This window comes from Drosophila montana, unplaced genomic scaffold (assembly GCF_035044405.1).
Source record: "Drosophila montana isolate Dmon_TW-CO22-7 unplaced genomic scaffold, ASM3504440v1 contig_2481_1, whole genome shotgun sequence".
Taxonomy (NCBI): domain Eukaryota; kingdom Metazoa; phylum Arthropoda; class Insecta; order Diptera; family Drosophilidae; genus Drosophila; species Drosophila montana.
The window spans coordinates 1,162,614-1,173,235 of record NW_026997351.1 but is presented as its reverse complement, the minus strand read 5'-3'; the positions used below and the strand labels follow the sequence as shown (position 1 = coordinate 1,173,235).

The 10,622-nt window shown below is 49.0% G+C and overlaps 4 protein-coding genes across 6 annotated transcripts; 2 read left to right on the top strand and 2 right to left on the bottom strand.

Annotated features, from left to right (window-relative positions):
• Positions 1-510: 510 nt before the first annotated feature.
• LOC135428315 (uncharacterized) lies at positions 511-2,847 on the bottom strand. 2 transcript variants are annotated; one of them, XM_064682238.1, is made up of 3 exons: positions 2,635-2,847; positions 1,991-2,502; positions 511-1,935 (listed from the first exon to the last, which is right to left on the bottom strand). In XM_064682238.1, the coding sequence occupies exons 2-3, from the start codon at positions 2,443-2,445 to the stop codon at positions 1,128-1,130; spliced, it is 1,263 nt and encodes a 420-aa protein (XP_064538308.1). In that variant the 5' UTR covers positions 2,446-2,502; positions 2,635-2,847; the 3' UTR covers positions 511-1,127. The 2 variants fall into 2 exon arrangements, with proteins under 2 accessions (XP_064538308.1, XP_064538307.1); XM_064682237.1 differs by having other exon boundaries at positions 1,991-2,477.
• Positions 2,848-3,238: 391 nt separating this feature from the next.
• Positions 3,239-5,107, top strand: LOC135428314 (ribosome biogenesis protein NOP53). Its single transcript, XM_064682236.1, has 5 exons — positions 3,239-3,444; positions 3,503-3,676; positions 3,752-4,078; positions 4,146-4,568; positions 4,628-5,107. The coding sequence occupies exons 1-5, from the start codon at positions 3,317-3,319 to the stop codon at positions 5,025-5,027; spliced, it is 1,452 nt and encodes a 483-aa protein (XP_064538306.1). The 5' UTR covers positions 3,239-3,316; the 3' UTR covers positions 5,028-5,107.
• On the bottom strand, positions 5,023-8,597 carry l(1)G0020 (RNA cytidine acetyltransferase l(1)G0020). Of its 2 annotated transcripts, none has more exons than XM_064682235.1 (5): positions 8,290-8,597; positions 7,779-8,226; positions 6,436-7,705; positions 5,367-6,365; positions 5,023-5,228 (listed from the first exon to the last, which is right to left on the bottom strand). In XM_064682235.1, the coding sequence occupies exons 1-4, from the start codon at positions 8,490-8,492 to the stop codon at positions 5,368-5,370; spliced, it is 2,919 nt and encodes a 972-aa protein (XP_064538305.1). In that variant the 5' UTR covers positions 8,493-8,597; the 3' UTR covers positions 5,023-5,228; position 5,367. The 2 variants fall into 2 exon arrangements, with proteins under 2 accessions (XP_064538305.1, XP_064538304.1); XM_064682234.1 differs by having other exon boundaries at positions 5,372-6,365.
• A 323-nt stretch (positions 8,598-8,920) lies between these two features.
• On the top strand, positions 8,921-9,853 carry LOC135428316 (probable U3 small nucleolar RNA-associated protein 11). The gene is made up of 2 exons (XM_064682239.1): positions 8,921-9,481; positions 9,547-9,853. The coding sequence occupies exons 1-2, from the start codon at positions 8,999-9,001 to the stop codon at positions 9,751-9,753; spliced, it is 690 nt and encodes a 229-aa protein (XP_064538309.1). The 5' UTR covers positions 8,921-8,998; the 3' UTR covers positions 9,754-9,853.
• Positions 9,854-10,622: the final 769 nt, after the last annotated feature.

Genomic DNA, 10,622 nt, shown 5'->3' with positions numbered 1-10,622 from the left:
ATAAAACTGTTTGTCCTGACTGACTGATTGATTGATTGATTGATTGGTGATTGACGCACAGCACAAACCATAAGATATTTTTACTGTAGCTACCTTATGTGATGGAGGTGGAAGAAATTTCACAATTTTGTTTACCATCCGATCGGCTAGAGCATCATTTTCAAAGATCTTTGTAAAAATTCGTCTGATTCGTGTTTCACTTTTCGTCAAATCCACCCTATTTGGATGATAAATGCGTGTCAAGGGTTGAATGTGCGTAGTTTCACGTGTGAACTCATTGGCAAAGATCCTTTAGAAAATTCGTTTGAAACGCATTGCACGCCTTTAGCAAAGTTTCAGGTTCAAATCATTTTCCAAGTATCCTTATCAAAATTTCGTAAGTTTGAATACGAGTGAATGATCTTTGTGAAAACTGATTTAACACGTATTACACAATCCTCGCAAAATCCAACCCGGGCTTAGGATACCCAATAATGTCGCGTCCTTTTGGATAGAAAATGCGAGTCAAAGGACATTTAAACGAAAGTTTATTTTACAACATCAAGATTCTCGCCAAGAGACTAAAGTGAGCGGAACGTGTTAATTGCAACTTTTGGCTTTACATTCGCGGTACTTCACATACATTTTCAAATATCTATGTAAAGCATTACTTTAGACGTGGAGCACATGATTATACAGATAGACATAAATTATCCACGACAAATATGGATGGTTGTTTAAGGCCGGAAAATACCAGCTAGTCGTATACAAATGTCAAAGCAAGTGCTTAAACATTCTATAGAGTTCAATCAAATGATTATACTTTTGGACTCGCATTTCAATTTGTTCGGTACATTCGGTCTTGAGATGTGTATTCTTTTAAATAATAATAGTGAGTGGCACAATCAGTTGATCAGAATATTTTGTATGCTTATATGCAGATATGTGTCTTAATGTTATAGTTATAATATCGTTATTAGTTGAGTTCTTGTAGCTCGTCTCAGTATTTGATCAAAACTTGATATGGGGCAACAGCCGAGACAAATGTTCGGTGGCCAAAATACAATTAAAATACATCGTTAAACTTATTGTCTTGAAGATTGAGCGAGGCGCGTCCGGTGGATGTTGGCTGGTAGTTGGCTGCCGGATTACTTGATGTAGCCCTGGTCAATGGCATGCTTGAAGATTTCGGCAATGCGCTGCTGTTTGGCGGGCTGCTCGAAGGGCGTTATGTTCCAGACATCGGTGAGGACAGCGTCCTCGACAATGGCATCCAGATCGGCCACTTCGTCGTCCTCGATGAGCGACATGGGCAGCGACTCGATGCCCATGCCGCAGCCGAAGCGACCAAATTGTTTCAGCTCCTCCTGCAGCGTTTCCCAAGAGATGACCGCCTCTGCATCGCCGCCCAGATCTGTGATAAGTGCCTGGGCACTCTCCAAATAGGCGCGCAGCAGCTCCTCGTAGTGCTCCTCGCGCAACTGCTGGCTGGTGCAGGAGTATATGAAGAAGCTGACATCCAGCGCAACAGAGGCGCAGCGCGCCAGCTGATAGTCAATAATGATGATTTCCTGCGGTACACCGTCGTCGTTGTAGCGGGTCAGGAAGTTGGGCGTCCAGCAGTCGCCATGTCCAAAGACGCTCAGCTTGGAGCGTGTGGACACCAAGTTGATCAGATCATCGAACAACTGAGGCTGCAAAAAATTGGTGGCCAACGTCTCGTACTTGGTGTTGGGGAATGTCTTGTTTACGGCATCCAGAGCCACCTTTTCGGCCAGCTGCAAAAAGTCCTTGTACCACTCACGCGTATGCTCGCCATAGTAGGTTTCCTCCAATGCACCGGCGGCCTTCTCAAAGTTGTCCGCATCCAGAGCCTTGAACGCCAAGGCCACGCCATGATAGCGGCCTATGGTGCGCATGGTGAGAAGTGCGTCCTCCAGCGAGATGTAGTTCTGGCTGAAATGGTTAAATTTAATGATTATGGAAAAAGCATAATATGTGCTCCACTTACCGATTGGGTGAGCGATAGCCACGGAAGCCCACATCCTCGAGAGCTATGAAATCGTTGGCGCCATCACAGATGGATGCATAGCACTTGGGATACTCCGTGAATGGCTTCTTGGGCTTGGGCTCACGCGAGGCCTGGAAAGCCTCAATTGCCGGTATGACCTTCGTGTAGAAATGAATTTCGTTGCGGAAAAAGTCCGTGGAGCGGAACAGTCGACGCCTGTGCAAATTGTCCGGCATGCCCTTGATAACGACATTCACCTCCAGCTGTTTGCCCTCCGGCTCCTTTACGCCATAAACGCACAGCCGGAATACGCGACTCAAGTAGGAGTCGCCCTTCTTGCCGCCCTCCCCAAACTTAAATGAAGTGTGCTTGGTGCCGCCGGCGTTCTGAATGATCTCATCCAATGTTGCCTCGGTGAACTTGGCGGATATATCTGCAAATGCTGGTTCGGCCATTCTGACTGCTGGATTCCTACTGTTGCCTGTTGCTGCGATTCGGCGAGATTTATAAAACTAATTGATAATAATAATCTGTGCAGAAAGTTGCGTTGCGTTTGGTACACGTCAGACAACGCACGCATGTGTGTATGTACATATGTGCAAACGTGTGTGAATGTGTTTGTCTGTGCGTGTGTGTATACCTACCAAAACTATTTGTATCTGTGATAAGATCAATTTATTGGCAACTATGTCTGACGTGGTCAACACCGCGTGAGAGACTGTGGAGTGTTCTGAGAGCACGCTGCTGATTAAATTGATTTCAGCCACTCAAATGCTGCACTTCAAATTTGCCGCCAAACAATTTTTTTGCTCACTGCAAATATAGAGAGAAAACAAGAGCACGCCCACGCAGCACAGATAAGAAAACTTAACTGTACAGGCAGGCAGGCAGGTGTGTATGCATTATTTGCGGCAACCAGTTGGTTGTTGTAGTCGTATCGTGTGTGGGCCGGCCCAACAGCTGATTAACAGTCACTGCTTAACAGCACTGTGGATTGTAGCTTTAATAGGCAACCATAATTTTACAACAGTTCTATGTGTGCGTGTTAGCATTGTAACATTTAATTTAATATGCAGTACAATTGTTCGCAATTGTATGTAGTGTAGGTCGGTGTGGGCATACAATTTTTGTGTTGCAGTCGTAACGTGTGTGGCTCCAACAAACAGCTGATTAAACATATTTGCGGCAACTGCGGCACAGTGTTGGTTAATCGCTTTTCAAACGTTCAGTTCGTTTTTAGTGCTGTGTACCGCAAGCAGTTTGCACGTGTTGAAATCGAAATTTTGTTTTCGTTGCGGTACCGTAGTACTTGGAAGTGTTTGCGCCATGGCTGTGCAGGAACCTGTGATGAAGAAGAAACGTATTTCAAAGAAAAACAAATCGGCTTGGCGCAAAACAGACATACAAGATGTCGAACAGTTCCTAGAGGATCAGCGCCAGGAAGAGCGCATTGGGTAAGTCCCAACGATTTGTAAACAATGCACCCCGCATGATTTAACGCATCGCTTGCAGCACCTTCACAGATAAACAGAACGAGGATCTGTTTGTGGTGGATGCCTCGCCGCTAAAGGCTGTGCCCAGCCAGCTGTCCGTGAAGAAGAAGCGCAAGCTGAATGCCCTAAAGCCGATGCGCTCACATCAAGCACTGGAGAACACGTCCAAGGTGCAGGATCCGATTGTCAAGCGGTAAGCAGCTGCTTCCCCCCAGCACGTGGCTAAATGTAGTTATTGTTATTGTTGTTGTTGTTGTTGTTGCCACAGCAATCATGTGCGACAGAAGAAGAACGGACGCAACATTGAACTGGAGGTGCGTAATCCAACTAAGGGGCGTCATCGCCAGGCGAACAGCGATCGCGGGCTCTACTACGAGAAGCTGGATCAGCGGTTGGCGGCCAGGGAGAGCGGCAAGAAGGATAATAAAGTTGACAAGGACATTTGGCAGGAGGTGGACTTCCGGGATAAAATACCCGGGCTCAAGGATGAGAAGGGCTGGATCAGTCGTGATCTGGCCGTGCATGTTGCCGGCAATATCGGCCGCAAAGTGGTCAAAACGCACGCCAGTCTGCGCCACAATACAACCAAGGCCAAGTGAGTGCCAAATATCCAACCAAATATGACACTTGTCTAAATAATATTGCTTCATTTGGAAATGCAGAAAGTTTGAGGCACCGCATCCGGGCATGAGCTACAATCCCACGCTGAAGGCGCATCAGGAGCTGCTGTCACATGTCGTGGACCGCGAGGAGGGCATCATCAAGAAGGAGCAGCATCTGAAGCGTGTCACCACCAGCATGTTTAGCAAGGTGACGCCCGAGGAGCGCGACAGGCGCCGCTTAAACGAGATGAGCGAGGGCATTAAGGAGGAAGGCGAGCCTGCATCGGCATCGGAAGATGAAGATGAACATGAAGAGGGGCATGAGCAAAAGCCGGCTGACAACAGCTATTCCACAGTCAATGCGCCCGTCGAGAACAAGAAGAAGAGCAAGCAATCGCGCAACAAGGAGCTAAAGCAAAAGGAACTACAGCGCCTGCACGAGGTCAAAAAGGCGCTCAAGAAACAGACTGCAGATCTGATTAGGTAAGCGAGAGAGCGGACGCGAGCAACTGCCTTGAGCTAACAATGCGCCTCCTTTGCAGAATCAAATCCATACGTTCCGAGGTTAAGGAGGAGGCCGAGGAGCTAAACGAGGTGAAGAAGCGCCGCAAAGCGAAAGCGGAGCGCAAAAAGTTCGAGCCGAAACGCTTGGGTCGTCACAAGTTCGTGGAGCCCGATTTGGATGTGAACATGCCCGAGGATCTGGCTGGCAATCTGCGCAACGTGAAGCCGGAAAGCAACCTGCTCACCGATCGCTTCAAGCTGCTCCAGAAACGCAACATACTGCCCACAACGGTGGCCGTGACACACAAACGGTCCAAGGTGAAGCGTTTTCCGCGCAACTCCCACAAGGAGGTCGGCGTCAGTTTTCAGGATCTGCGCGCGCAGCGCAAAGCAGCCGCTGCAGCGGCCAAGGCCAACAATGATACCATCAAGATTTAGATTACGTCAGAACTCTCCAATTTTATTGAAGAAAAGAAACACTTATAAATATAGATTGTACCCCATTTTGTGCCCCATCAGATTAGCGATTTGCCAGCGCCTTTTTTCAATTTCGGATTCTTCTTAGTCTTTTTGGTCTTTGGTGGTCCCAAATTCGATTCCGGCTCCGGCTCCACAACAGCATCCAATCGCTTGATGCCGCTACAGAAAACAGCAAAGGGAATGGCATTTGTTTTGACATGAACGAGAGCGAGAGAGAGAGAGAGAGAGAGGAGAGACAGCTAAGCGAGAGAGGGGCTCTCCCTCTGTTCTCGCTGTCTCTCTCGGGGCGATAACTACCTTACCTCTTCACGGAAAGCAGACCGCTGCCTGCGGCAGCACCGACGCCCTTGCCATTGCTCTCCAGTGCCTTGGACCAGTCGTCCTCGCTGCCCTTGATTTGGTATTCGTCTAGGGTCATTTCGGCCTGGAGGCGTTTCAGCTCCTTGCGCTGCTGTTTGGTCAGCTTTTGGGCTGACTTCTCCAGCTCCTTGTCGATGGATAGTGAGAGCGGCTGCAGTTCCTCGCCACGTGGCAGCTCCGACTCCTGCAGCATGCCACCCTCAATGTGCTGCTCGAGCACCGAGCGGAAGCACTGATTGCACTTTTTCATGGCATCAAAGAACTTGGCCAGCAGCTGGTTGCCCGGCATGTTCAGCTCGGCGGCAATTGCGTCTACCGACTTGCCCTGTACGCCCAGGCCCAAGAGCACGCTCTGCTGCACCAGGTCCAGCTGAAGACCCTCGATGCGACCCTGGAAGTACAGCTGAGCAATGTCCCCGAGCAGATCGATAATCAGACGAAACTCGGACTGCTGGCGCGCATAGCTCTCCAGGCGCTGCAGATCGTGCGGCAGAAAATACACGTCCAGCGTGGACTTGTCCAGAGTAGCAATTGTTGTATCAGACTCCTCCATGGTCTTGTTCTTGAGCAGTGCGAGGCACAATTTGATGCCAAACTCGCGGAAAGTCTTGGCCATCAGCTTGAGGACGCGACGCCGAAAGTCGTGATAGTAGAGTGGCAGCCAGTTACCGGGCGCCCGCTTCAGTGTCTGCAGCATGATGCAGCTGTGCTCGCCGGTCAGCTCGTTGGCCTTTTGGCTGAGGTAGACGGGCACGTAGCCGACACTCTTCCAGAACTTGAGCAGCTCCGCAGTTAGGCCGTACGAGGTGCCAATGTAATCTATACGCTCCGGTATGCGCTCATGCAGGCGCTGCAGCAGCGTGGGAATGCGTTTGCGCGGACGGATCTGCTCCTTGAGCAGGCTCAACTCCTCCTCCTCGACCTCCTCGATACCAGCTGAGTGAGGGGCGAATTTAAAAGATTTATTTCAGATAATCAAATTGAGTTCGAGCACCGCTTCACTCACCCTTTTCGTTGTCCGTGGACTCATCGTTGACATCGGCAAAGCAACCCTCGTAGTAGTCTTTTAGCAACATGATTGCCCGCTTGCCATAGCCCATGCGCTGGTAATTGGGATGTGTCGCTACGCGCACGATGCGCACGCCGGAGAGCTTGGGAAAATCACGATCTCCGTATTGCTCGGCCACGTTCCATGGTATCAAATCGCCGGCGGCCTTCTTGCCGCGTCCCAGGGATTCGCTAATGCTCTGTGCCGAGATTTGTCCCTCGAGTGCCACCTGGATGACCACCAGAATCTCGGGCAGCTGATCCATGCGCTGCACTGGCGCCAGCATGCAGAACAAATGATGGGCGGGCGCATCGCTCATCATCTGCAGATCGTTGGGCGTATTCTTATAGTGGGATGAAACATAGATGGACATCAGGCGATTCAGAAAGGTCTCCGCGGCCTTGTGGTACGAGAACAGGGCATCGCGATTAATGTAATAGAGTTCGCAGAGGTTGGGCAACGGGCAGCCGGAGTTGACGACGGCCACAGTGCTCGTGTCCAGGCAGAGCAGATTGATGAGCCAGCGCTCGATGTCATCATTGGGCCTGTAGCGTATGGACTCCTCCAGCGTGATCGGCGGATGGGCATTGTTATCCTTTTGTATCTGTGCGATCAGCTTCAGGCTGAGCGAGCGTCCGGTGCCCTCGTAGCCATTGATGGTGCTAGCCATGAATATCAAGTAGGGGCCGATCATCTTCTTGACCAGCGGCAAGGGTATGGCAGCCGCCTCATCGATCATCAGCAGATCGGCGGCATTCAGCAGATGCGTGTCGCTGGGCGCTATATACTGTATGGTCTGGCGGCTGTTGCGCGTTACATTGATGCGTATGATGGCCTTCTTGAAGTCCGGATTAGTGCTGCGAATGATGGTGTAGTCGGCGTGCTCCTGATACTCCATTGCATCGAAGCCCTTCAGTATGAACTCAAAGAGCGTTATCAAGTTCTCGGGATGCGGCGATGTCACATACACATTCACGTAGCCAAATGAAATGGCGCCCGCTATGGCCAGGCCCATGGCAGCCGATTTGCCACGCCCACGTGCCGCCGTCAGCGATATTGGCGGCTTCAGCTGCTTATCGACCAGAGCGTCCATGAACTGGGCCACAGCATGCCCTTGGTCGAAGGTCTTGCAGAGACTAACCAGTGCGCCAGCGGGCGGTGAGTTCATCAGGTTCTTCTGTATCGCCTTCAGGTTGTTGTCGTTCTCCGATTTCACAATCTCCGCTGGCTGTGAAAGACACAATACAATGCTTAATTAAAACTCATTGCACATCTCGGTAGTCCTTAAATGCCGCACTTACATTCACTGGCTCCACATTGATTGTCTTCGAGCTGAGTGGAAGCACGGTCAGGTCGTCGTTGACCACCAGGCAGCGCTTGCAGTCGGCCAGCGAGAGGATGAGGCGCTCGTTGAAACGGCAGGTGACTGTCTGATGTGCCTCGGTGCGGAAGCGCTTGTGCACATCCATGCCCATCGTGTAGAGCTGTTTCAGCGACTGCATCGTCTTTAGTAGCAATATGATCAAGCCGCCGCCCTCGACGGTTTCTACGGTGCGCGCCAGCAGATTGGGTGTCAGTGCCTCAAAGTCTTGGAGCACACACACGCCATAGGTGCGACCCAATATGGCATGCGTCTCGGAGTAGTAGCGACCATGTATGGTGGTGGCCACGCGGAACGCATCAAACAAATCCACTTCATTCACATCAACCTTGCCGTGGGCAATCTTCTTGGCACGCTTCTTGCCGTGACTTGGAAGTAAGAAATTGAAATATTTAATTGCTATATTTACAAAAGCTACAGGTGTCACTTACTTGGAAATGGCCTCGTCCTTGTTCTTGTAGCACCAGAGTACAGTGGGACGTGCCTTTACGCTCGATTTGATCAAAATGTCGTAGAGAATCGGCACTTGATCGCGCGCCTTGTCGCCAATAATGACGAACATGGTGCGATGGCCCAGCTTGACGCCATTCTCGATCATTACGCGTATGCGGTTGTCAATCTTTTTCTTAACCATCTTGCTTTGACACACTGTCAATTGATAATTCCACAGATATATTCAATTTTAGCTTCACTGTTCAGAATGGTTCCTTCAGCTTTCGGTTTAAATGCACGTGCGACTTGCAGCTGGCAACCGTGAAGTTATCGATAGCAGTTAACAGACAGAAACAGCTCCTCTTTACAGAAGCTCCACCGCTGCCACCACACACAACAGCTGTCAGCGCAGAGCTATCGACACACAGCTAACACCGATTGCAGCTAGGCAATGTAGACAAGAGTAATTATAGCTGTAAGCAGGAAACTCTGTCAACTGCCGATCATAATAATCAATAAAAAATCCGTCAATGTTAAGAGCTCGTAGTACAAAGCATCTAAAGCGAGTTATCGATACACAGCTAACAAACAACGCAATTTAGAGCTCTTCAATTTCTGTTAACGCGCTGTTGACCTTCTGTTATCGGCTACACGTTTTTAGTTGGTTTCACTTGTTTTAATAAACAATTGCTTGCTGCATTTTACACCATGTCGTCCTGGAAGAAGGCCTCGAAAAGTAATCAGAAGGTGCATCGCGAGCGTCACCAGCCCGAGGCGCGCCAGCATCTCGGCCTGCTCGAGAAGAAGAAAGACTACAAGAAACGCGCTAACGATGCACAGCGCAAGGAGAAAACCCTGAAGCTGCTCCACAAGCGGGCCCTCAACAAGAATCCCGACGAGTTCTATCATCACATGATCAACTCCAAGCTAACGGACGATGTGCATCACGAAAAGGAGGCAAAAGATGAGCACACGCCCGAGCAGCTGGCCCTCATGCAGACCCAAGATCTCAAGTACGTGCTGATGAAGCTAACTGTGGAGCGGCGCAAGCTGGAGCGCCTGCGCGCCACGCTCGTCGATGTGGATGCCGCGTCCGGGCAAAACGTACGCTACACCTTCGACGAGCAGGGCGTCCCACGGCCAGCGGCAACGGCCACGTTGGGCGAGCGTCTCGAATCGGCAGATAAACCCGTGAGTGCCATCCCGTTTATGCTATATATAGATCCATTATTGAAGATTTATTTCTTTTTCTCCAGGACACGGGTAGCCGCACTCACAGGCAGCAGCTCCTCAGCGAGCTGAAGAAACGCGAGCAGCGCGAACGCGAGCTCAGCATTGTCAAGCAGAAGCTAGAGATGAAGCGCGCCATTAAGCAGCCACGCCTACTCAAGCCCAAAAGGGTGCAGCCAGGCACCAAGGACAGCGCGCCCGTCTATGTGTTCCCCTACGAGCGCAAGAAATGAAATCTGCCAAGCCGAAAGCAGCCTCTTAGTCCATAAATATACATATTTAAATACTATTATTTAGAAAGCAAAAATAAACCTCGATTGTATAGTATTAGAAGAGCGTGGCCTATGCTATTATAAATATCAGTTGTCATATATATCTAGATGGTCTGGTTCCTAAATTTATAGCATACCTGGTTTCCTATAGCTGTGCCACAACTGAACTCCATATACGGTTATATAGAATACACGATCAATTTTGTCTATGGGTTCTTCTTCACCTTCTGAACACTTCCAGTGCATGATTCTTTCTTCATTATTTTGTATGTTGTGCATCTCACCTTTGTGGAACTAATCCTGCAGAGCAACCAATTCCTGGGCTGCTGCACTGTAAATCTCTTGTCGTTAGTAACATGGCTGTTAACTGTTAACATTAGCAAATATATGAACCGGTTGCTGTTTGAACTGACTTACGATATTCACGCAATTAACTTTTAGTTTAAACCAGCAGATGGCGCACTAGTGAAAAGAAAAAAATTTTATAGATTAAAAGTAGATCTTGCAATATGCATACGAATAAGGGGAGGTGGGCGGTTGGACTTAAGAATTAATTATTTAGTGCTAAATAAAAATCTTAAGGCTATTTGAAAAATATAATAAAAAAAACCTAACTGAAAAGTCTTGCGTTTTCTTCTTTTGTCAACAGAAAGGGTTTAGAGAATTCAAGAACTGGGCTGGTTCACGGCTTGAACCAGTGGTTCATTGCTGGTTCAGGTTCGTTAAATGAACCTGGTTTTCCGCACCGATATTTTTTGGAGAGGTTCGAAAACTTAAAAATATCTCAGTATTTATTTTTAATATTTAGAAGAGGATTCTTTTGACTTGAA

Coding starts and splice junctions, on each gene's coding strand:
- LOC135428314 (XM_064682236.1), top strand. CDS start 3,317: ATGGCTGTGCAGGAACCTGTGATGAAGAAGAAACGTATTTCAAAGAAA. Junction 3,677..3,751: donor CAGGATCCGATTGTCAAGCG/GTAAGCAGCTGC, acceptor TTGTTGCCACAG/CAATCATGTGCGACAGAAGA. Junction 4,079..4,145: donor CACAATACAACCAAGGCCAA/GTGAGTGCCAAA, acceptor TTGGAAATGCAG/AAAGTTTGAGGCACCGCATC.
- LOC135428315 (XM_064682238.1), bottom strand. CDS start 2,445: ATGGCCGAACCAGCATTTGCAGATATATCCGCCAAGTTCACCGAGGCA. Junction 1,936..1,990: donor GGCTATCGCTCACCCAATCG/GTAAGTGGAGCA, acceptor TAACCATTTCAG/CCAGAACTACATCTCGCTGG.
- LOC135428316 (XM_064682239.1), top strand. CDS start 8,999: ATGTCGTCCTGGAAGAAGGCCTCGAAAAGTAATCAGAAGGTGCATCGC. Junction 9,482..9,546: donor TCGAATCGGCAGATAAACCC/GTGAGTGCCATC, acceptor CTTTTTCTCCAG/GACACGGGTAGCCGCACTCA.